Source organism: Mangifera indica, chromosome 4 (genome assembly GCF_011075055.1).
Source record: "Mangifera indica cultivar Alphonso chromosome 4, CATAS_Mindica_2.1, whole genome shotgun sequence".
Lineage (NCBI taxonomy): Eukaryota > Viridiplantae > Streptophyta > Magnoliopsida > Sapindales > Anacardiaceae > Mangifera > Mangifera indica.
In genome coordinates, this window is record NC_058140.1 from 18,789,052 (window position 1) to 18,813,206 (window position 24,155).

Genomic DNA, 24,155 nt, shown 5'->3' on the forward strand with positions numbered 1-24,155 from the left:
CCACCCAAGGTATGCTGCAATCTCAAATTTTCACCCTTTAATTATGGAAATACCAAACACCCACCCATGACCGGTTAAATTTAACAGAACTCTAATGCTTGAAAATTTCATCTCCTTTTTCCTCCCTAAACTTTGAAAACTAAAATTTCCCCCCAGCCTAAGTTTTAAAAATAGCAGTTTCACCCTAGGGTTTCGTTTTGAAATCTCCAGCGACGTCTCCGGCTCCATTGCCGACGAACTCTCCCTCCCGAAGCATCCTTTCCTTCCGGCGATCTCTTTCCTCCAATTCGGACGCCCGACGAAGTTCTTCTTCTCCCAAGGTTTCTCCGACGTCGATCGGGCGTCCGAATGGGAGGAAAGAGATCGTTGGAAGAAGAGGATGCTTCGGGAGGGAGAGATCGTCGGCAATGGAGCCGGAGACGTCTCCGGAGATTTCAAAACGAAACCCTAGGGTGAAACTGCTATATTTTAAAACTTAGGCTGGGGGAAAATTTTAGTTTTCAAAGTTTAAGGGGACAAAAATATATTATATTTTTGTTTATTTTTTAATATTATAAAGAAAATAACAATTTTACCCTTACCAACGTTAATTTTAACTGCTCATGGGTAGGTGTTTGATATTTTCATATTTAAAGGGTGAAAACTTGAGATTGTAGCATACCTTGGGTGGGAAATAATCCTTTTTGGCCTTTTAAAATACAAAAAAATATGATACCTTCTGAATTCAGTGAACTTCAGTGATATGTCATATTGAATTCATTTTCTTTTACAAAGTTATCTATAACTTTTGAAATTAAATAATTATTTTTTTCATTGTAAGTTTCGACTATTCTGCCCATCATGTTTGGCAACCCATCATGAATTTCAGGCTCACAAGTGTATTTTGTCCATTTCTATCATTGGTTAGGCGTCTTTGGATGTGGCATATGGTTGACTTTGTCATTTGAACCATTCACTGCTTCAAATTTGGATGCCCTTGATATGATTCTTATGAAGTCCAAACATGTTCTGATTGAATTTCGAGAATAAATTTAAAAAGAAAGACTAATATCCTTTTGAACCATGTTTAATAAAATAGTGGAGAAACCGTGTTAGAGAGAGGATGCTTAATGCACAAGCTAAACTGCATCTGTTATAAGAGCATTGTTTGAAGAAGGTTCAAGATACAACTTACTGGTTGGACTAAATAAATGTTTAATAGGGAAGTCTTGAAGTTGAAAATGACTTCTTCTAACTTGAGAGCAATTGACCTTCTGTGTAAACATAGTTTGTGATGGTTGCAAGGTGGCCATTGCCGGCCAAGCCTGCAAATTTTATATTATCCAATGTGGTCAACATTGTATAAAGCCGCGTCCAACTTGCCAATGTTAATTATTTACAGAATAAAGCCAAATCTTTGTACCACATATTGCATTTGTCTCAGTGTGACTCTAGTTTATTTCACCTTGCTGTATCAGTAATTGCCTGATAATTCATGAATATAACACTGTCAACCTCCTGATAGTCGAAAATGCCTTTGTCTGCACATGTTTGCGTCTTTTATTTTGTGGGGTAAATAACCGAAAAGTGCAGTTTTTCTTTAGAAAGTGCATTCTTGTATAGACTGTTTATTGAGTTTACAGTAAAGTTTTCCAGTAAGGTCGTAATACTAATTTTAAGAAAAATTTTGCATGCATAAAACCTTAACAAATCCAATTATAAATAGTTTATTAGTAAAAATGAGTTTTTCCCTTTTATTCACAAGTCTAAGTTCCAGTAGTTTGATAAAATGTTCAAATTGTTGCAAATATACATTTTTTCTTTTCAAAATAATAAAGGATCAGAGATTGATAGTGACACCTAAGACATAATGATTGGATTTACAACTATTGTATCAGATAGGTCAAGTTTTCATAAATATAACAGAAACTTAAATCTAAATCTTTTTTTTGAAAGTTTTAATATTTCACTAGTTTTACTAATCTAGGGTCAATAATTGCATAATGTTACGGAACAAGTGAAGTTTTGAAAATTGACGTGCTTGAATTTATCGATCTAAATGATGTGGAGTTAGACTGATATAAGTTCTAACCCACCTCATTGATATTCATCAGCAGCAGTCGTACTTGATAAACTGTACAAAAACCAAAAAGAGTGACCTTAAGAGTAAGAAATGAGTCATCAAAATTTCCAACCATGTAACAGACACCTCAAGCTTCAACGATACTGGTTAACAAGATGAAAAGAATCATAAGTTAACAACATGCAACCGGTTATTGCTCCCTGTGATCACACACTTCAGCATGACTATAATTTCTTTGCATGCTAATTCTACCTTCCATCTTGTAACATGGTATATCTGGAAGCATAGATACTGGGCTTCTTGTTCACATGCCTCAAGAATTTTCAGCGATCTGCCCTTGTATTGATAATCCCCATGTTGGAAAGCACTTACCGATGTAGCCGTGAATCTAACAAGAGCACCAACTAGGCCTTCTAAGTAATCACTTGCATATATACCTGCTTGTTCTTGTGCCACTTCTTTGGATTACATAGATTGATTGTAGAACTGTAGGCACTACATTCTTGCCAAGAAGAAACCCACAGCCTAAACCAATCTAGCTCTCCGACAATCCTGTTCAATATGTAGGACTTGAAAATTCGAAACGGAAACCTATCCGATTGAAGTCGATTCCAGGTAAGAATCCAAACCGTAATGTCAAGTGTTGTATGGTTTCAATTCCACCCGATTCTTTTGCTCAATCCCATTATTGCATATTGAAAAACCCAATTTGAGACTAATGAAAAGTGTATGGAAGCAAACGAGGTCAAATTGAAAAACAATCAGATAATAACAAAAAATAAGTTGGAGCAGGAATATTAATTGAGAAGCAAACTTCAACATTTACTGATCTAACATAATAACATAATTTGATTCTTCTATTAAAACTGTTGTTAAAATCAGAAAATCTTGAATATTTTAATTATGTTTTGATTTTATAAAATCAGAAATTAAATAGTTTAATATTAGTTTAGAGATGAGATTTAAATGATCAATAAAAAAAATCCAATTATTGAGCTGAGTGAACGGTATAAGTATTTGAGTTAAAAATAAAATAACTCAGTTTTGTAATTAACCCTTAGAATTCATTGCAACACCAAATCTAGTGTATTATATACCATTTTCTTATCCCGTACTCGTTGCGGGTGCACAAGATTACTAAATTGGTAAACACTAAGCATTTTTGGCATAGCTTTTGAGAATCGGAGTTTCAATCCATGGAGAAAGTGGAGCATTAGGTGGTCAACATTGTTTTGTATTTCTGCCAACCATTCAATGGAATGCAAGTCTATAATAACTCTGCTTTAGTTTTCAGCAGTACAGCCAACACTATAAATTATTACTAGTTCGAGCAATACTCATTGCGCTAGAATTTACGAGCATCCCTCCTAAACAACACACCCCCACTCTCTTTTTCTTCCTATTTATACCCTCTAGAATTCATGGTTTCTGTAATGGGATAGTGCCAAAATTGTTCCAATAGGTCAAAAATAAGGGTCTAGTCTTGCCAAGGATCACTCTCAGTTCTCACTTCTGATGGTTCAACAACTTGTGTCTCCGAGGTTTCATCAGCACTTGCATCAGATTCTGCTGCATTCTCTTCTTGTGCCTCTGCCTCATCATCCCCTTCTGATCTGCCCCATCTACCTCCAAGAGCCATTGCCATCATCTCATAGATCTTGTTACCCAACTCAGCTGGGCTGTCAGGCTGCATAATTTAGAGAAGGCAAGGAGTCAACATGAAGTTAATAGAAATTATGCACAAATGGTAACAAGAAATAAGATTTCTGGTTTGTCCTTACACTAAATCCGCTAGAGATCAAAGCTGTATCATACAAAAGGTCGACAGCTCTCTTGGCATCACTGCTATCAGGGGCATTTTTACATGCAGCCTGCATATTAAGAAATCACAATATTACATATCACATCACTGTACAATTGTCAGATACTTCCACATATAATGATACAGTTACGTTGGAAGAATCTAATGCCCATGCGGAGAGAAATCTCAGATGTAAAGCACCTGTACTTCCAATTCAAACATTTAATATATTATCAGAGAAAAGATTTCAGAACACTATATTATAGAAAGATATACATCACTATTTACTAATTAGGATGGTTTTTAATTATGCTTCACAATGTCCATTGAATCTTCAACGCACTTTCCAATTTCATGTCATCAGTTAGCTTCAAAAGGCAGTATAAAGGGAACAGAAAAATGGTTATCAAGAACTGATCTACAATATTTAAGTGTTGTCTTACATTTAAATCTTTAACAATGGGATGATCTGGATTAATCTCCAGTATTCTCCTTCCCCTCATGAACTCCAGACTTGAGGTGTCACCAAGAGCTTGAGCTTTCATCAACCTTCAAAAGCAGAAAATTTTATTAAATATACGACAGTTGACTTTCTATAGTTGGTACTACTGAAAAACATTACAAACCTTTCCATATTGGCAGACCATCCAAACTTGCCAGAAACAAGCACACAGGGAGATGAGCTCAGTCGCTTTGAAACTTGGACCTTGGCCACCTTATCACCAAGTTGTTGCTTTATCCAATCACAAAGAAGATTGTATTCTTGCTTAGTTTCCCTTTCTTTGACCTCATCCTCATCACCTGGCAAACCAAATGATGGCAATTTAAAAAAAAAAAAATTACTGTAAACGAATGATCATAATGGTGGAGAAGCATAACTAACCAAGCTCTAAATCCTCTTTGCTGATGTCAACAAATTTCTTTTCCTTGTAGATCTGCAGGTTCTGGATGGCAACTTCATCAATAGGCTCAATCAAATAAAGAACCTAAGCCAAAATGATGGTACCACGTCAATCCACCAAAAGAGAAAAAGAGAGACAGAATATGACAATGCCATAATCAGTAAGTTTCCACAATAAAGACATGGAATTAATGTTCCAGAGAACAAATAATGAAACATCTGCTACATCTCATAATTACTATCAGCACAGAAGAAGAAGAAAAAGTAACCGTAACTTATAGATGTCTGAACAGAAAATAGATAATTGTAACACTAAAAGTAAAAATTATATATGAAGACAGCTGCAAAGACCTTATTTTAGCTTTACTCTCTTTATTCCACCCTATAGTTGGTTAGTGTTGACCATGCAGATCACAAAGGGACTATAAAGTCATTCAGCATTCAATCCTCAGTAATTTTCAATCACTAAAACAAAATAAAATTTATGCAACACCTGCCTTTGATATAATAATGGTTATTATGCCCATACAGTACCAGCACAATCCACAGAAAGTAAATACCTCAATATCTTTCTGGACTAACTTCTCCAGAAATGGAGCACTCTTAGCACTTTTCAAACTGTCTGTTGCCAAGTAATAGATTGCATTTTGTTTCTCACCCATGTTTTCAACATATTCATCTAAGCTTGTCAATTCCTCTTCATTCTTTGACGTGTAAAATCGTAGCAGAGGTGCTATGCGCTTGTGGTTACCAGAATCCTCAACACATCCTAATTTTAAAAATCTTCCAAAGTTCTCCCAGAATCTTTTGTAATCCTGTAATCAATTTAACCATATTTTCCATAATTAAACAATTTAGGTGAAAAAAGTAGAGCAAATGCATATTTTGGTTTATACCAACCTCTTTGTTTTCACTTTGAGAAATGTCTTGAATCATGTCAAATGTTTTCCTAACGAGTCTCTTTCTCATAATCCTTACCTGTAAGTCAACAGTAAGGAAATGAATAATAAACAAAAAGAAAAAGAATTACTCCTACATGACCAAGGGCTCCCAAATGCTAAATTTAAGACCCAAGGCTCTTCCCTACTTTAGGCACAAAGTTGTACAGAATACAATGAAAAGAAAATTATGGGAAACTCATGTCTTACAATTCTGCTTTCTTGAAGGATTTCTCGAGATACATTAAGAGGAAGATCATCTGAGTCTACCACACCCTTCACAAAGCTCAAGTACCGTGGAAACTACAAATCAAACATCAAATAAGTTATTCCTATTATAAAATTAGTATATAATGTCCATGTATTGAGATGTCTCACTAAATTTAGCATTTGACATAAAACAATTAATTTTATTACTACAATTTTGCGAAATTTCAAGTCTCCATTCTAATTCTTATCCCCTACCAAAAAAAGGCTAGAAGCTTGCTTTATAATCATAATGTTACAATAGAATACGTTCACAGAAACATAGATAACCAAAATAAAAGTTTCATAGCTACTTAGGTAAACTATATATTAGCCAAACCATAAGGAGGGCAATGATTGTTCAATCACATGTGAAAAGCAAACACATAAATTCCATTTCCATTAAGACATGAAATCATTTTCAGAAAATGATTCACCACAAAAAAAAAAAAGTATTATTGAACATAAAACTCAAACTCAAAAAGAGAGTTACTCAAAGAATCCCATGCCATCTGGCAAAACTTACCAGCTCTCCATCAAAATCATCTGAGATAAATACACGCTTAACATACAATCGTATGTTCTTTGTTTTTGGATTCATCACATCCTCATTGTTTAAAGGCCCCATTCCAGGAACATAAAGAACACTCCAGAACTCCACCTCACCCTGCACAGTTTCCAAAGTATAGTTAATCTCCTAACCACAAATGCATCCAATTTGACAATCCCAAGATTTCCACTACCTCTGTGGTGAAGTGAGTATATGCAAGTGGATCCAAAAATTCATTGAAAGTCTTCTTGTAGAATTCATGATACTCATCTTTTTCAACTTCCTTTTGATTTCGCATCTACAATAAAGAGAACAGACATACGACATAAGCCCACCTATCCATTAAAAAATCTAATAAAAACATAACTACAGAAGAACACGATCCAGCAAAAACTCTTATAACAACAAAAATCGATATATATTTTACAAATCAATACAATGGCGACATATTACACTCACCCATATAGGCTTTGTTTCATTGGTTAGTTCCCAGTCCCAATACTTCTCAGTTTTCGTCGTTTTCTTCCTTTTATTTTCACCCTGGAAAAGATTACATAAACCCACTTAACAAACGAAAATGTTAATGCAACAAACACGATCAGGACTAAACATGTTGCTTACCTCTGGTTTTTCTTCCCCTTCTTTGGGTTCTTCCTCCTCCTCAACCTGCCCAAAGTTAAATTTAGAAAGGATGAATAGAAAGCTCTTGCTTGTGCAAATAATGCAAGTTCGGTAATTAGATAAGAAATTTACGAATTACATTAGTTGCCCTATAATTAATATCATCTAATCAATAAATGAAGCATTCTAACATAGAAAAAATATACTATTCACTAACAAATCTTGTATTGACCATATACATTTGTGTGTCTAACGGATGGCAGATTTAAACAGGGCATGAAGGCAGACTACAGTTAGAAAGTCACTACCACCAAAAAAAAGATAAGACTGAAACAACCACCATGTCTTTATTGTACAATGGCAAATAAGTAGACACAAAACTGACCATCTACAGGCCTTTTAATCCTTCTAAAAAAGGCCTGTGATAAGAGGAAATGTTACAACTACTACAAAGAGCATAAATGTTCTCACCTCAATGGTACGTGATTTCTCAAGCCATGTATAGATAGGGAAAGAAACAAATTGCGAATAATTCTTCACCAAACTCTGTATCTTTCCTGGATCCGAGAATTCATACTTATCGTCCTCCTACAAGAAAATTATAATTATTATGCAGCCTTCAGCGGTTCTAAATCACTTAACTTAAGCCCCACGACAATTTTTTTGAATTATTTTTTATAGAAAATATTGAAATTTAAATGTAGAAAGATATAGACTTCATAAAAAAATGGAAGGCCATCTATATTTTACAGAATAATAAATAGCACAGGCTTACAACAAGAGGCAACTATAACATCTGCAAGCAATGCATAAACTTGAGTCAAATGAATGCAATGATGACAATCATTGTTACAAGCACCAGAAAAACAAAATATTGATTTCTATTTTCAATTAAAATGAAAAAGAAGAAAACAAAGTCTCTTTCACTCAATATAGAGATATTATAATAAGAAAACAAAGAAGGCTAGAATACCCTTAAATAAAGTGTGATTTGTGTTCCACGGGATAAGAGCTTCTCCGGCTCAGTTTCTTCCTTGATCACATAAGAGCTACTGTCAGCAACAGCTTCCCAAACATATTGCTTATCTGACCGTGGGCTCTTTGTAGACACAACAACCTAATTACACATAACACATAATCAAGCTCACAGATCAACTTACAACCAAAAGAACGCCAAAAATTAAAAAAAGAATTGAAGTCGAAAACACAAAATATTAGTTTTGAGAAGCATATGGTACCTTCTCAGCAACAAGAAAAGCAGAATAGAATCCAACACCAAATTGTCCTATCAAACCATTGTCAGCCCCGATATCCTTATTTTCCTACAGTTGAGAAGCATCAAAGTTAGTATTAATGAGCACTTAATGTGACCTCAAAAAATTTGCAAATGTAAACAATAAAAAATAAACAAATACCTTAAGAGCCTTTAGGAACTTTGAAGTACCACTCTGAGCAATAGTTCCAAGACAATCAATGAGCTCTTCTTTTGTCATTCCAATACCAGTATCTCTGCCAATGCAATCATTTTTCAGTACTCCACTTGTTTATCGAGAAAACATGTGAAAACGAACATTAGAGTAAAGCTTACATAATGGTGATGGTCCCATTTTCTGGATCAGGTTTGATGCGTATTTCTAGGTCACCCGCGTCTCCAAGTAGAGAGGGCTCAGTAACACTTAAAAATCGCAACTTATCTAAAGCATCGCTTGCATTGCTGGAACACAAGAAAAAAGAAGTAAGTACGCATATACACTACAGTGAAACACAACCACTTTCAGAATGCAAGGTTCACAACCAGACGTTCACATACAAAAAAATTACTTTTTCTAAGATAACAAGCAAGGAATAAGACTAATTAAGTTATTCTTTCTTCCTTGTCACTAGAACCCCATAAATTTTGAAGTTCTTAATCTCCAATGATTAAGAAGTCACAGCATCAGAATCCGAATTAATTATAAATTCAATATGTGATGGTATGATTACACGTGGAATATCATATGACTATTTAGTAGTGCGTTTGCTCACCTTACAAGCTCTCGCAGGAACACTTCCTTGTGGCTGTATAGACTATGAACTATCAAATCCATCAAACGACTTACCTGCAATCATCTCACATTTCATTTCTTCAGAAAACCAAAGGCAAAAATGATATATATGAAATAATTGCAAACACTAAACAAGAAAAGCCTGAAACTTCAATCTAATATATAAACAAATGAACAAATCAAAATCCGTACAACAAGAAAAGCTTTCAAATAACACCCAAAAAAGCACCCAATATAACCTAGTAAGAAGTATTCATCAAAAGTAAACAAAGCTTGATAAAACAAAATTCGAAAAACAAAGAGAGACCCACCTCGGCTTGGTACTCAAACTTCTCACCAGAAGCGTCGGCGGCCTGCTTCTCCGCAACAGTGGCCTCACAGCGGACGAAGGTGCGATTGTTCTTCTTCCGTGCATTCAAGTTCATCGCAGAGCAAGAAAAGGCCCTTCTGAAACCATTTTGTGGGAAGAGAGAGCTTCTGAGATTCAAGTGCTTGCTATTGGGGTGTTTAAAAGAAAATGGGAGTGAAACTAGAGAGGCAGTGGCTAAGCTTCTGCTCAGAACTGGAGCCATCTCGGCGTCGACACAATAGAGAGAGCTCCAAGAGACAGAAAGAAAGAAGATAGGAGAGGGAGTTCGAAGTGAGATAAAACCCTATAATGAAGGGGTTTAAGGGTAAAGTGTAGCCTGAGTAGATGGTTCTAGAAACAAGCAATTTTGGCGAGTGGCGTTTTGGAGCTACGATCATGAAATTGTAAGGCCTTGATTTTGCCATTTCACCATTAAACAATATCATATCTTTTATGTTTTTTTCATTTAATTTTCAAATATTATATCAGTCGAATTTCTATACCCAACCTAAGGTTTTCCGAAATAAATTTGGACCCTCACAGTTTAACATTTTAGTTTTTTAATCTGTCAACCGTCAACTAGTTCTAACTTCACCATGGAAAGAAACTGTAAGTAATTTATTAAAGGGTATTTCTTTTCTTTTATCAACTTCCCAATCAATTTAAACTAAGATGATGATGGGAAAAATTGAATTTTTAACTCAATCGGCAAACCTTGGGTGTGACATAGTCATTTGGCTATTCATGACCAAATCTTGGTAAAACTTTTGACCTCACAAGATTCAGAGACAAGTACTTCATCAAATAAACAAGGATAAAGCTTCAAGATAGAGTGACACAACTTCAAGAATTACAAATCTTTCTGCCAGTATTTTCTGTTGAATTATGAAGATTCAATTGATAAATAAGCTGATATCCAGAACTTTACAATAGCTTATATTATAAAACATCTGCTCTTTCAGCTCCAATGGTGCTGCAATTATTTGTGTTTTTCCTCAAAGAAGATAATCGCCCGCAAAAGCAAAAGTTACTGAGAATCAACATCAGACCTCTGCAGCTGTCTGCCTTAAGCAATCAACATTACACAGTCCAACTGACCTCACCATATCTCCAAACCTGCAATCAACAAATCAAGAAATCAGCAATATCATATAACTATAAGCACAATTGAAAGGAAATATAAGTACAGCTCAGTTTAAGTAAGGTTTCCTCCTGAAAAAACAGAACAGAGGGAACATTAGAAAGTTCAAAACAGACCGGTCAAAGCTATTTCTAGCTCTTTCTGGGTGATCTAAGCTGTTCCTTGCCTTTCCTGAACGATCAATGCTTCTTCTTGATGGCTTTTCTCTCTTGTCAGTACTAGCTCTTGATTTCTCTCTATTGTCTGTGCTAAGCCTGGATTTTTCTCTCTGTCCAGTGCTAGGCCTACCCTTTTCTCTGTAGTCTGTGCTCAGCCTTGACTTCTCCATTTTCTGGTCTGTGGAGTTCTGGGGCTGATCTGCTTGATCTTCTGTCTTTTCGGATACGTTTCGAAGGCGGGGTAATTTCTCAATAGCTGATATAAACTTCCTAAGATGTCTAAAGTACTCAGGGTAGAGTTCCAAATTGCAGTGGTTCCCTCCCTTGAGCCACAATGGTTCATATTTCTCTTTACATAGTTCCCATAGCTGCTTACCATGGGAAAAGTCCACTGCTTCATCTGCAGTTCCCTGCGAACACCACACACAAACAACAATCATGCCGGTATCAGACAAATTTCATACAAATAGATGAATGGAAAATACATCATTATAAACAAAGAAATATTTAGAGTGGATTTCAGGCTGCAGTGCACTGCTCGGTTTTATGTGAACTGTCAACCATCTGAACTATTGCATTGTAATTATTAAAAGCCACAAAACATTCAATTTCACAAAAGGTTTAGGCTTCAGAATACAAGATTGGTCCACACAAACACATCTTGACATCAAACTTCTGAAAGAACGAAGACTTTTTAGGTATAACTTATATGGGAGCAAAACTTTAAACTCCAATTCTCTAAAAAGCTTCAACACCAATCTGAACTCCAACTTAATATAAAAATTCCTAGAACCCCAAGTTCAATTCAGCCTCATTAATCAACTGACAACTGGTATAGTTCCAGGAAACTGGAATGCACTATTCAGGCATGAATTTAAAGGATTGAAAAACAAATAAACTCACATGAATTACCAGAACTGGGCACTCGACCAGAGGGATTTTATCGATGTTCTGTAATAAAAACAACGAGATAAGTATCATGCAATCACAAGCACAATTTTCACTGCTTAAACTATCAAATATCAAGTTACATAAGGTCCAAATAAGGCACCATGAATAATTAAACCTTGTAAATGTCAAACCAGAATGTTCTCTTCACAGGATACATGACACGAAGACCAGACAAGATTGGACTATGAAGAATGACGGCCCTGAGTCGAGGCAAATGTGTAGCTAAGTCCAGAGCAGGTCCACTTCCAACTGATTGTCCATACAATATTATATCTTCCTCCTTAACTCCATAGCTCTCCACAAGACATTTATAAGCCGCCTCTATGTCTGCATATGTATCCTGCTCACTTGGCTAATTGGCACAAATATATCAACTTAATCAACAGTACTATTTTCCCGAAATTTAAACATCACAGTTTGTAGGTTTAAGAGCGAAAGTTTATATTTTTGACTTTTCATAGTTCCAAGACAGAAAAGACAGGAATATACCTTACCAGAAGACTGTCCATACCCAGAATAATCGTACCTGAATTAGCACAAAAAATCAAACCCATCTTCTCATTAATATTTAATACAATTATATCTACATAAAAATATTCCTTAACATACTTGTAAATTCTAATAAATGAAGTTGTGAGAGCAAAAAGAAAATTAAGAAGTTTATAAATACTAACCCCATGAGGCTGACGTTTAGATGAAGACTAAGTTCGGTGAAAATGTGAAACATTTGACCAAGATCAGCAGCATTTCCATGAGAATACAACACAGTGAGTGAAGCTGATGGGTTCTTCACGTACAAAGCAATAATCTCGTTTCCTTTTTTGGTGTTCAACTTTAAAACATCCACGTCGTCTCTCTGGTGGACATCTGAGATCCTGAGTTTCCCAGTTGCTTCATCAACAATTACCGTATACGAGGGAGGGTTTGGCGGGAAGAAGGCGAACTTGGCCGCCATAGATGATGTTGCAGTACCCATTTGGATTGAAGAAAGCACTGGAAATACAAGATTATAACTTTTATGTGTGAAAAGTTGATAACAAGAATTGCATGGTAAAGTCTTAAGCTATATTACAGAGTGTTTTTGTTGCTTCTTGGCGTGTAGAAAGAGGAAACAAATAGATTATTGTTCAAGTTAAAATTCTGGAATATGGGGCTTGGTGGTTTGTGTTTGTTTCTTGAGAAAATGAATGGAAGCGCTATGATTTTTGGTTGAAGAAAAAAGAGAACTCGAAAGGACAAAGTTAGATAGAGAGGGGGAATTTTTGTCGGTTATTAACCTTAAGAGTGATTAGCGGCTTCCAACTGGGTTAATTCAAAGGTATAATGGTTAAATAATTTTAAAAAAAAAAGTTGAAATCCCTTTTGGAATTACAATGTTGAATTTTTAGAATTCAATTTCGTAGTCAGAAAAAATGAAATCTTGTATAGAAAATGCATGGCAATAAATGGTTTAAATGTTTGAATCTTCTTTTGCCAAAGAATCCTCTCCTATATATAGGAATTTATTATCGTAATTTCCAATTACCATTCTAGAAAATAAGCTCTATATATATATATATATATATATATATATATATATATATATATATATATATATATATATATATATATATAAAATATGATAAGATTATACAAAATAAATTACTTAATTACAATATAGTTAGTAATAATTAATACGAAAAGTTGCTTTCATTACTTTTGTTGTCATATATACATAAAATAAAGGGAAAAAGGATTTACAAAATGGAAGCAAAAGCAAATATGAATGATGAATAAGTGGGGGACTAATGACCATAGCCAATTAAAAAAAAATAAGAAAATATAAATATGTATATATATAAGTGGGTCATCTTCGTTATTATTATGTATAAGTAGAATCCATCTTTCCTTTTGACTGATATATTTTCTCACAGCACAGCTCAGCTTCCACTTCCACCCAGTTTATGTTTATGGAATGCCATTGCTAGCTAAGCTAATCATCTCACAAAAACAAGACTCGCTGATGAAATGATGAGATCTTCACATTTATGATTGTACAGGGCTTTACAAATACATGGATAATATCAAAATTCTCGTAATGCCTGCTGAGTGGAATCTGTGGAATAGAGCCCAAGCATGCGGTCGTAAGGGAGAAAGTAATTAATCACCTTCTCGGCTCTGTCAGAACAATCGCCATGCTTAATTGAATGCCAATGAAACATGGTTCATCATTTATATATATATATCTCTTCAACCATTTTGACCCTTCTCTAAGGGATATATATATGTATTATATATATATATATATATATATATACATATAACATAATGATCACTGCAAAGCTTTGGTTAAGCACAATCTACTTGGGAAAATATGTCAGCCTTTAATTTATGTAATCCGAGGACTTCGATTAGGCCACTCATTGATCCGATTCACAAGATTAGTCAATGACAATAGCCTAAAAACAGAAACAGTGTTTCTAGGTCTTTGATTTTTTGTACAAGTTTGGGTGGAACATAGATATTAGGCCCTAGAAAAATAATGTAAACATATGTATATCTCACTCTTTTGTTCCCTATGTACCAAGAAAATTCATGGAAAATGGATATCAAGAAGACGAAGGAGGTCTTAGAAGTTATCAAAATCAGCTAGTTCATGTGAACCCCACGAAATCAAGAGTGACCATTTTGGCATTTGACATCCGAGAAAATTAAGAGAAGATCGGCTGTCAAAAGTTTGTTAATAATCATACTTTTACTTCGTAATTATTTGTTGACTTTGCTTATATATTAGCAACCTTACTGTTTTCTTCTGGATAATTACTTTGAGAGCCTTTTTGAGTTATTTTTGTTGATTGTGGTGTTCATGTGGAGCAACATGGTTTCGGCTACAATCTGATGGACAGATGGAACTTGCACAATTTCCAAGCATGGAAAAAATATTGCAGCCCGTTCTTTAGACCTTTTGAGAATTCAAGCTAGTATCACAGTCCTCAAGGGACACCCACCCACTGAATATCAATCAATAAAATGATAAGTAGTTGGAAGCAAACTCCAATGTTCAAGCTAAACTGTCGCACCTTTTCACGATTTAAATTTTGTTTTTGGGTACCACACTCTTTTCTATTAATTTTTTTTGTGCGTGTGACAAAATACCGTTAGTTAATTAATGATTTTCGAAGTATTAATATTAATTAAAAAATAAATTAACAAAATTGTCAGCAACCATATTATTCTAAGGAAGAAAGAGTCGTGAATGGCAATGACGATGACAATATCCTTGGCTGTGAATGGAGGGGAAAGGGAGGTGAAGAAGAAGAAGAAATAAAAAATAAAAAAATGGAGATAATGAAAAAAATAAAATTACCTTTATAACCTTTTATAATTAAAATTAATAAATAATTTGAATATAGATGGGAAAATGTCTTTTTCTTTTTAAATTTAAGGGTGGAAAACAGTCATTCTGCCTAACTATGAATTAATTAAAAAATATATATATATATATAGAAATACTCAAAATTCATGTTCAAATACACGGGGAACTGTAACCTCTCAAATATATAATAATTAAACATAGAAAACTTAGCCATAAATTAACTAAATCAGAATGCCAACCTCCTCGTAAACCAAGCAAAGCTCTTCTCGTTGATTGCAATTTGCATGGCGGTAGACAGGCGCAAAACACTCATTTCTTACTATTCACGCTACCGTATGAGCCAACAGGCCACCGCTTGTTAAGTTGATCAATGGTCCTCTCGCTTAATTCGTTTTATTTTTTGAACGTTTCTGTGTGTGATTTCCCTATCTCCCTGTTGCCACCATCGGATTTTCCTGTGATTATAAACGCTTCGAGATTTTCGTTTCAATTGATACAATACAAATCAACACATGGGCTGACTCGAGAGTTGATGCAGTCGTTATTTATTACGAGATTGTCTATTAGTTTATAATATTAATAGCCACCATTTTACTGCAGGCAGGGAGGATGTTGGAACCATAGTTCCTCTCCTAACTTTACTTGGGCTAGTCTCTATATAAATACACTGTTTTGTGCCTTCATATATCTCTCTCCCCTTGCCTGATTTCGGCAACAAACATACCCTAGCTACCAAGCAAATTAAGAAGAAACAGATCGATGGCTCCATTGAAGTTAACATGTTTTCTTTTTTTACTTCTTTTTACTACTTCGTCCTTCTCCAGGATTACAGCTCATGCACATCATCAAGGTACACTTCACTATATCCATTTTCCTTCTCCTCACCTCAGCGAAAACTATTATCTTAGTTTCAACTCACTTAATTGTTTTAATTTGTTTTTAGATGGCGATGCAACTGTTGAAGTTGATGATATTTCAAAGGGGAAGGTAAAGACGTTATGATTTTTTTTATCATTATCTTATAGTTAATTACAAGGGTTTTTTGAAAAGCTTTTCATGTTCTCTGTAGGGATACTTTGATGGCGAGCTTACTTCAACTGTTGGAAAAGACAAAAGACTTGGTGGAAGGAGAATGGGCACCGTCGCTCAGAAGGTGAAGGAGTCTGGTGTTTCTGGACAGACGAGTCCATTTGCATCTGGAGAAGTTGAAGACCAGAGGAAGAAGATGTCAAATGCAGCAAGTGGAAATAGAGTTAGCCATCAATTTTCTAAAGAAATGGATCAGAAAGAATTTGTAGCTTTCAATGCTGATTATCGTGCACCCAGGCACCACCCACCTAAGAATAATTAATATGTAAAGCATGAATTATGAATATCAATTTTCTGCTTTCAAACTCCCGTTTTCCTTCTGTTTCCACTTTTTTCATTCCTCAAGAATTATGATATATTGTGCGCAGTTCTTGTTTTTCCGCAATGCATTGTAATCAGAAATTTTGAAAGAGTTAATAAACAACTAAATTACCCAGTTTTCATTTTAGTTTAAACAGAAAATGAAGATTAAGCTGAATAAATCAGTGAAAAGAAGGTAGAGTTGCACTTGCATGCATCCCAAGGAAACCTAAATGGGTGGGGTAGATAAGAAAGCAGCTACGGTTTAGTCAAATCAGATGTCTCCCATAACACAGTAACATGAGCTAGACGAATTGAAGAACCTGAAATGCAGTTGCTAATTTAAAGACCAGCCACAAGCTGAATTGGATGGTGAATGAAGTAGCTAGGAAGGGAAATTGAAGAAGGGTAGCACGTGGAGGCGTTTTCAACCTGATCTTTTTACTGGAATTACTGGTTACAGGGTATTACGTAGGAGCCAGTCTTACTTGTGTTTCCAATTGTTAATAAAAACAACAAATTGTTGGTGCTCGTACTACTATTGCATTACAGAGAGAAGGCTTTATCGTTTTATTTGGAGTTGTCGTTTCAACATGATTGAGTTGAAGTTTCACTCGTGTCATTGCAACTCGAAATTGGAAAATCACTTTGTTTCTCTCTTTATCAGTGATAAGAGTTTCACTGGATTTAGATCATGTTCCCACATTTGCCCACATGGGCTAAGCAAATCCTTTTCTTGTAAATATTAATCCAGACTGTGGATAAGAGTCTTTTCATCTATGAAAAATATGAAAGATGAATTTTGACAAACAATTATACGATTACATCTCATTTCTATTTTTTACTTCTACAAAATAATTATTAACTCTTATTTGTTCGAAGAAGCATAATTTTTTACTTATTTGTTTACTCTATTCAGCCGAGCTTAGTTTCTAACTCAACAATCCAATTCATTTCAAATTTAACAAACTTGTTGGTCTTGATCAAATAAATATTCAACTTGTCAACCTGAAGGCTAGGGTTAGATTCAAACTGAATCGAATTCGAACTTAACTCGGTTTACATATAGCTGAACTTGAGTTTGTAAAAGTCAAGCTCAAACTCAATTCGAATTCAATTTGACTAGTTTTTTGTTATTAAAATGATATCATTTTAATACATATTGATCAAAACGATGTCGTTTTTATCAAAAATTTTAATTAAAAATTTTGACGAGTAGTTTGAGCTTAAGTTCGTATACGGCTAACTCGTTTCGAATTTATTCGAACCGAACTCAAATGAGCTCAGTTCGAATTCAACCTTACTGAAGGCCCCTCCTTTGTGGACAACTTGAACTGTAGAGTCTTGACTCAAACCTTATGACTCTACAATTGCAAGCCTTCTAGCCCATATTCTCACTTATGTAAATAATGACATCATATAGAAAATATGTTGAATGTTTTTGTTGATTATCATAAGATATTATTAGTGTAAGTAATTATAAAAATCATATCATTAAAGTATAAATGTGAATTAACGGTTAGTAAACTAATTTTTTCAATATAAATAATTTTAATTAATCACATGGGTATTTAAAATTAATGTAGTCAATGATTCATACTAGTGTATTATTGATTCTTAAACTTTAAATGTCATGACTAGATTTTATATAGATGTATATATTTCATATGATGTATGCATACGTGGTTATTCATATTCATGTACAATAAACTAAATTATTCATATATTATTCATATGTGGAAACAAGAGATCGTAAAAAATGAATCTGTTGGCTCAAAATAATTTGATTTCGAATTTTCAAACTAATGTCAATAAATATTAGAAACAAAATTTTTTAGATAAAGTTTAAAAAAAGTCACACGAAAGGTTATTCATAATAACACATTTCGAATATATTGATTAACAATTCTATAAACAATTAAGGCTAAGTTTTGACATACCATGAACTCGACTTCGATTACGATTTTACAATAGAAAGATTTTACTACACACCATGTATGATCAAGAAAATTATTTTATGAAATTCATTTGTATTGTGATTTAAAGATTATAACATATTACTAGGTATTTATTATACTCGATCAACTTTTAGACACATTTTTTGAAAAGTTGATTTTGAACTCATGACTAAGTTGTAATGAACTTTAAAAGATCATACGTAAATATTTAATCGATTTGAGAGAGTATAAAGAGAAAATTGATTATCCAACAATGACTAATATTTTTCAAAGGTAATAAAGATAATTCATGTAAAATTAATATAATATTTTAATGTGTTAAGATGTTAAGTGAGATAACAAATAAACCAAAATGTGAATAATATTTATATCAAAGGTTTAATAATTATTATTATTTTGTATAAAGGCAATATAAATAATTTAAAATTTGTCTCATTAAATATATTTTCCGTTATGATTTTAAGACTCAACTCCTCCCATATTAAAATAATCAAAATAAATATGTCCTGCGGGGTCACAGTCTTAGAATTCATGTGACTTACTATAGAAAAAATACATTATATAATTAAAATAAATAAGAGGCTAAATAAATGTACAATAATATCTTATTTCGGGATAACAATATTTAACTATAAATATATCTGTTCAAATCCACCCAGTCTCGTCTGATTCTCTGTTTGCCTCTGCATCAATCTTTGCCCTAAAACCCTGACTCTTCTGGACATTCAAAATTGCCGGGAAACTAACGGCTCTCTTAAACCCTTATTATTATCATCATTTTATAATTCGATTCTCAAATCGGTTTCTCTGTTAAACCCTAAACCCCTTCAACATTTCGCCAGAAACAAACAGAAAATATATATGTATAAAGCCACATCCTTTAATCCTAGAACTACTTATTTTAATGCTCATCAAATGGGCTCCTTTCCATTTATCTATCAAACGACAAATCATCTACCCTCTCTCTTCCTTGGTCTTTCCTAAACCCTCAGTCACTGCCGCACATCTCTCCAGAGACGAACACGCCACCTCCACTGCCTTAATTGATGCAAACCGTAATGACCCAGTTTGCGAAATTGTTGCAAATATAAAAAATTTAGGGTTTAAGAGACTTATTGATTTGGGTTATTTGAGAAATACTGTATTGAGTCTGAGCGAGTCTCAGTTTGATCAGATTTTCTATTGTTTGAGGGTTGAGAGTCCAAATTATGTGGTGGCGTTTTTTGATTGGTTGAATATTGAGTTCGGGTTTAAGCTTCCTCCGGTTTCGAGATTTATTGTTTCACATGTTTTGGCGGGTGAGAGGAGATTCAAGGAGTTAAGGTCGGTCTTAGAGCAAATGTTGCGAAAGGAAGGTATTTATTTTTTCTTATATATTGATTTTTTTATATAATATATATTTGTAAATTATGCGTTTAGCTTTTTGGTTTCTGTTTTGTTTTATGTTTGGCAGTTCAAATTTAGGGTTTAAGAGACTTATTGATTTGGGTTATTTGAGAAATACTGTATTGAGTCTGAGCGAGTCTCAGTTTGATCAGATTTTCTATTGTTTGAGGGTTGAGAGTCCAAATTATGTGGTGGCGTTTTTTGATTGGTTGAATATTGAGTTCGGGTTTAAGCTTCCTCCGGTTTCGAGATTTATTGTTTCACATGTTTTGGCGGGTGAGAGGAGATTTAAGGAGTTAAGGTCGGTCTTAGAGCAAATGTTGCGAAAGGAAGGTATTTATTTTTTCTTATATATTGATTTTTTTATATAATATATATTTGTAAATTATGCGTTTAGCTTTTTGGTTTCTGTTTTGTTTTATGTTTGGCAGTTCTTGTATCGGGCTTAGATGAGCATAATTCATTCTGTACTATTGAGGCTCGATTAGAGAATATATTTGAGGTTTTCTTAAATTATTCTTAAATATCATCTATAGTTACTCACTTGATTGATTCATCTTGTTTTTTTATCTAGCTCATGTTTTTATTTTGTTCGTTTGATTGTTATATTAAGTTTCATTTTTATCTTTTAATTTTAAAAAATGTTGCTTATTTTGGTTTTTATAGATTTCTGTGATTTCTGATAGGCTCTGGTTCAGCTCCCTTCCTTTGTGAGATTCTATTGAATGGCTTTAGGGGCTGGGAGACAAACAGAGAGGTATGGGATATGTTGGCATTTGTTTATTTAAGATCTGAGATGGTTCATGATGCCCTTTTTGTACTTGTGAAAATGAAAGACTTGGACTTGAGAGCTTCAATTCAAACATATAACAGTCTTTTGTACAATTTAAGGCGCACTGATATTATGTGGGATGTATATCATGATATCAAAGTTAGTGAGACTCCTATGAATGAATATACTAATTCCATACTGATAAATGGCTTATGCCAGCAGTCCAGACTACAAGATGCAGTTTTGTTCTTTCAGGAGACTGCAGGGGAGAAGTTTGGGCCTTCTGTTGTTTCTTTGAATACCATCATGTCTGGGTACTGTAAACTGGGTTTTGCTGAAGCTGCAAAGGGTTTTTTTGGTATGATGATCAAGTATGGCCTGCGTCCTGATTTGTATAGTTATAATATTCTTATTCATGGTTTGAGTGTAGCTGGTTCCATGGAAGAAGCATTAGAGTTCACAAGTGACATGGACAGGCATGGGGTGGAGCCTGATACAGTAACCTACAGAATTCTTGCCAAAGGATTTAATTTGCTTGCTCGCATGAGTGGAGCTTGGAAGGTCTTTCAGAAAATGCTTATTAGAGGTTTGAATCCAGATCTTGTTGCATACACAGTCCTGATTTGCGGGCATTGCCAGATAGGGAACATTCAGGAAGGATTAAAGTTGCGAGAAGAGTTGCTCTCAAAGGGTTTTCAGATGAATGCCATCTCATACAGTGTACTACTCAGCAGCCTATGTAAATGTGGAAGAGTCGAGGAAGCATTGAGACTTTTTTATGAAATGGAAGCTACTGGCTTAAAGCCCGATCTTGTGACATATTCAATCCTCATTCATGGTCTTTGCAAGCAAGAAAGAATCCAAAATGCTATCCAACTATATGATGAAATGTGCTCCATGAGAATCACCCCTAATTCTTTTGCACAAGGTGCTATTCTTCAGGGCCTGTGCAAGAAAGAAATGATATCAGAGGCAAGACTGTATTTTGATACTCTTACAAAAAGTGACTTGACACAGGATATTATTTTGTACAATATGATGATTGATGCATATGTTAAAAGCCGTAGCATTGGGGAGGCTGTCCGGTTGTACAAACAACTAACTGAAAGAAGAATTAGTCCTAGTATAATCACTTTTAATTCCCTTATTTACGGATTCTGCAAGATGGGAAAAGTAGCCGAAGCTAGAAAGTTGTTGGATACTATCAAATTGCATGGGTTGGAACCGAGTGCAGTAACATATACCACTCTTATGAATGCATACTGTGAAGAAGGAAACATGCATAGCTTGTTTGAATTACTGAGAGAAATGGAAACAAAAACTATAGAACCAACTCATGTTACTTACACTGTACTTATCAAAGGATTCTGCAGACAGTGGAAGCTGCAAGAAGCCATTCAATTATTTGACGATATGTTAGCTAAAGGTCTAACTCCTGATGAAATCACATTTAATACCCTCATCCACAGTTTCTGCAAATGTAAAGATGTAAGAAAAGCTTTTCAGTTACTCAATGAGATGTTGCTGCATAATCTTGAGCCTACACCTGTTACATATAATATTCTCATAAATGGTCTTTGTGTATATGGTGAGCTGAAAGATGCAGATAGTCTACTCTTTTCTCTTCAGGAACGTAATATCAATTTGACAAAAGTTGCTTATACAACAATAATCAAAGCACATTGTGTCAAGGGCAATGTGGACAATGCAGTAATATTCTTTCGTCAAATGGTAGAGAAGGGGTTTGAAATTTCAATAAGAGACTATAGTGCTGTGATCAATAGACTGTGCAAAAGGTGTTTATTTACTGAAGCAAAATTTTTTTTCTGCATGATGATGTCTGATGGCTTGCCTCCCGATCAAGAGATATGTGAAAGGATGCTTAATGCCTTTCATCAAGGTGGTGATATCAATTCATTTTATGAACTGGTAGCTAAGGTGATCAAATTTGGTGTATTTGATGATAAATTAATGAGGAAGTAATCATTCTGATATATCTCATTGTTGCATAGATCGGCTGGTGAATTGACATCCAATTTTACTGCATGAGGTATTATAATACTCTGTAATATGCATCTCTCAATTGTTTTTAACTGCCAAAATAAAATTCAGCTGTTGCCTATGATCATGTTTTTTCTATTCTTTTCATAAATAGTGAAAATACTAAAATCCATTTCCTTCCTCTTTCATTGTGCATTATCATTTATCGATGAATCTAGGTCTTTTTAGGTTATCACTAGCTTGGAAATAAAACCATTCAGTTCCTTGATTATGTAAGTTGGATAGTTTCTGAGCATTTTGAAAAGGAGTTGCCATCTCAACTACAACCACGATTATGAATCATGACCATTGACTTTTCTTTTCCAATGGCAGCAGTCAATATCTTGAGAGTGTCCATATATTATGCCATAAGTCAACTGCAAGTCAGCAGTGTTGACATCACAACAACCATTTCTAGAATGATTATTATCACCCTTCCCGTTGATATCCTGCTGGTCATTTTGGTTAGATTCTCAAATGAACCTTGAAAACATTTGCAGGTATCAAGCTGTTCAAGGATTCTTAATATATATATATATATATATATATATTCTTTTTTAACAGAAATAATTTAATCATAGTTGCGCTTACCTTTATTTTTCTGAAATTGCATATTAGCAGGACACTGGAGGTGCCAGGGAGATGGCATGGTAGTTTTTGAATTGCACCATTTGATTTGGTTGGATGCCACTGTTAGACCCCCAGTTATAGCCAATTACCATAGGACTAGGAGGCTGAGAAAGATTAAAGCATTAAAGGTTTATAGAAGTAGAAAATTAACTAATTAAGGGGAATAAGGTGCAATGTTCAGATTATTTTTTTATTTTTTGCCGTATTGGGTTATTGTTCAAAAACTATTCTTCCTGCCATTTGTTTAACTCACAGCAAACACCTGAATGTTAATGCTTTCAAAGGTGGAAAGTTCCATTTCAAAACCATGAGCAAAACCTGATATTTTGGAAGTTCTTAATCATGATTAGTTATTGGACTAGACGTTCCATGTGAAATGCTTGCATTGTTTTCTTTCTTTTTTATGATTTCTTTCTTCCAGTTTGAGGCTTAACCTTATGTAACCTTCATCTTGTATGCTTGCAGGAAATGGGACTGGGCTTTGAGTAGTTCATGGAACTTTGAAATATTCAGGTTTGAGCAATGCATGATGATTGATAAATCATGGTCCAAATTTAAATTGTATTAACTTATACTCCTTAAATGGAGAAACACATTAATCTAAAGATCAAGTCAAGATAAAGAGATTGAGTGAATATAGAAAGAAGTGAAGATGGAGATTTGGTAAAATAGGGTTTTGTTTAGATTCGAGCTCATTTTTATTAAGTGAAAATGAGTTAAGTAATTTTTTTGGGCTTGGTCTTGAATTAGTGTAAAAATATATCAACCTAAGTCTAATCTTAAGAAAATATAACAATTGTCGAAACCAGTTGAAAGTTCACACCTTTTCACTAAATCGCCTAAAAATTATGACAACACTTAT

The 24,155-nt window shown here is 34.3% G+C and overlaps 4 protein-coding genes across 7 annotated transcripts; 2 read left to right on the plus strand and 2 right to left on the minus strand.

The window, feature by feature from the left end:
* Positions 1 to 3,280: 3,280 nt before the first annotated feature.
* LOC123213910 (heat shock protein 90-5, chloroplastic) lies at positions 3,281 to 9,826 on the minus strand. Its single transcript, XM_044633537.1, has 19 exons — positions 9,476 to 9,826; positions 9,145 to 9,218; positions 8,708 to 8,833; positions 8,535 to 8,628; positions 8,358 to 8,441; positions 8,093 to 8,236; positions 7,591 to 7,707; positions 7,120 to 7,164; positions 6,958 to 7,038; positions 6,692 to 6,796; positions 6,475 to 6,615; positions 5,913 to 6,005; positions 5,665 to 5,742; positions 5,325 to 5,579; positions 4,747 to 4,849; positions 4,490 to 4,664; positions 4,307 to 4,412; positions 3,844 to 3,933; positions 3,281 to 3,749 (listed from the first exon to the last, which is right to left on the minus strand). The coding sequence occupies exons 1-19, from the start codon at positions 9,734 to 9,736 to the stop codon at positions 3,540 to 3,542; spliced, it is 2,382 nt and encodes a 793-aa protein (XP_044489472.1). The 5' UTR covers positions 9,737 to 9,826; the 3' UTR covers positions 3,281 to 3,539.
* A 515-nt stretch (positions 9,827 to 10,341) lies between these two features.
* Positions 10,342 to 13,034, minus strand: LOC123213912 (alpha/beta hydrolase domain-containing protein 17B-like). The gene is made up of 6 exons (XM_044633539.1): positions 12,438 to 13,034; positions 12,253 to 12,289; positions 11,879 to 12,115; positions 11,716 to 11,763; positions 10,771 to 11,222; positions 10,342 to 10,629 (listed from the first exon to the last, which is right to left on the minus strand). The coding sequence occupies exons 1-6, from the start codon at positions 12,737 to 12,739 to the stop codon at positions 10,557 to 10,559; spliced, it is 1,149 nt and encodes a 382-aa protein (XP_044489474.1). The 5' UTR covers positions 12,740 to 13,034; the 3' UTR covers positions 10,342 to 10,556.
* A 2,675-nt stretch (positions 13,035 to 15,709) lies between these two features.
* On the plus strand, positions 15,710 to 16,512 carry LOC123214977 (protein GOLVEN 7). The gene is made up of 3 exons (XM_044635003.1): positions 15,710 to 15,968; positions 16,062 to 16,105; positions 16,188 to 16,512. Exons 1-3 carry the CDS (start codon positions 15,878 to 15,880, stop codon positions 16,467 to 16,469), a joined length of 417 nt encoding a protein of 138 aa, XP_044490938.1. The 5' UTR covers positions 15,710 to 15,877; the 3' UTR covers positions 16,470 to 16,512.
* A 2,630-nt stretch (positions 16,513 to 19,142) lies between these two features.
* LOC123213858 (putative pentatricopeptide repeat-containing protein At1g13630) lies at positions 19,143 to 24,064 on the plus strand. Of its 4 annotated transcripts, none has more exons than XR_006501764.1 (3): positions 19,143 to 19,820; positions 20,538 to 22,673; positions 23,759 to 24,064. XR_006501764.1 is itself a non-coding variant. In XM_044633474.1 (2 exons), exons 1-2 carry the CDS (start codon positions 19,370 to 19,372, stop codon positions 22,604 to 22,606), a joined length of 2,520 nt encoding a protein of 839 aa, XP_044489409.1. In that variant the 5' UTR covers positions 19,143 to 19,369; the 3' UTR covers positions 22,607 to 22,748. The 4 variants fall into 4 exon arrangements, 1 of the variants encoding a protein (XP_044489409.1); XR_006501765.1 differs by lacking the exon at positions 19,143 to 19,820 and adding an exon at positions 19,900 to 20,184; XR_006501766.1 differs by lacking the exon at positions 19,143 to 19,820 and adding an exon at positions 20,044 to 20,184 and having other exon boundaries at positions 20,518 to 22,673.
* The last annotated feature ends 91 nt before the right edge of the window (positions 24,065 to 24,155 follow it).

What these genes read in the sequence shown, in the direction of transcription:
- LOC123213910 (XM_044633537.1), bottom strand. Translation starts at nt 9,736, where the DNA reads ATGGCTCCAGTTCTGAGCAGAAGCTTAGCCACTGCCTCTCTAGTTTCA. An exon ending in AATGGGACCATCACCATTAT is followed by an intron (nt 8,629 to 8,707) that starts GTAAGCTTTACT and finishes TTGCATTGGCAG; the next exon opens with AGATACTGGTATTGGAATGA. An exon ending in TAGTCCAGAAAGATATTGAG is followed by an intron (nt 4,850 to 5,324) that starts GTATTTACTTTC and finishes ATTTTGGCTTAG; the next exon opens with GTTCTTTATTTGATTGAGCC.
- LOC123213912 (XM_044633539.1), bottom strand. Translation starts at nt 12,739, where the DNA reads ATGGGTACTGCAACATCATCTATGGCGGCCAAGTTCGCCTTCTTCCCG. An exon ending in ATGGACAGTCTTCTGGTAAG is followed by an intron (nt 12,116 to 12,252) that starts GTATATTCCTGT and finishes TGTGCCAATTAG; the next exon opens with CCAAGTGAGCAGGATACATA. An exon ending in GCCCAGTTCTGGTAATTCAT is followed by an intron (nt 11,223 to 11,715) that starts GTGAGTTTATTT and finishes TGGTGTTCGCAG; the next exon opens with GGAACTGCAGATGAAGCAGT.
- LOC123214977 (XM_044635003.1), top strand. Translation starts at nt 15,878, where the DNA reads ATGGCTCCATTGAAGTTAACATGTTTTCTTTTTTTACTTCTTTTTACT. An exon ending in AGCTCATGCACATCATCAAG is followed by an intron (nt 15,969 to 16,061) that starts GTACACTTCACT and finishes ATTTGTTTTTAG; the next exon opens with ATGGCGATGCAACTGTTGAA. An exon ending in ATGATATTTCAAAGGGGAAG is followed by an intron (nt 16,106 to 16,187) that starts GTAAAGACGTTA and finishes TGTTCTCTGTAG; the next exon opens with GGATACTTTGATGGCGAGCT.
- LOC123213858 (XM_044633474.1), top strand. Translation starts at nt 19,370, where the DNA reads ATGCTCATCAAATGGGCTCCTTTCCATTTATCTATCAAACGACAAATC. An exon ending in GCAAATGTTGCGAAAGGAAG is followed by an intron (nt 19,821 to 20,537) that starts GTATTTATTTTT and finishes GATTTCTGATAG; the next exon opens with GCTCTGGTTCAGCTCCCTTC.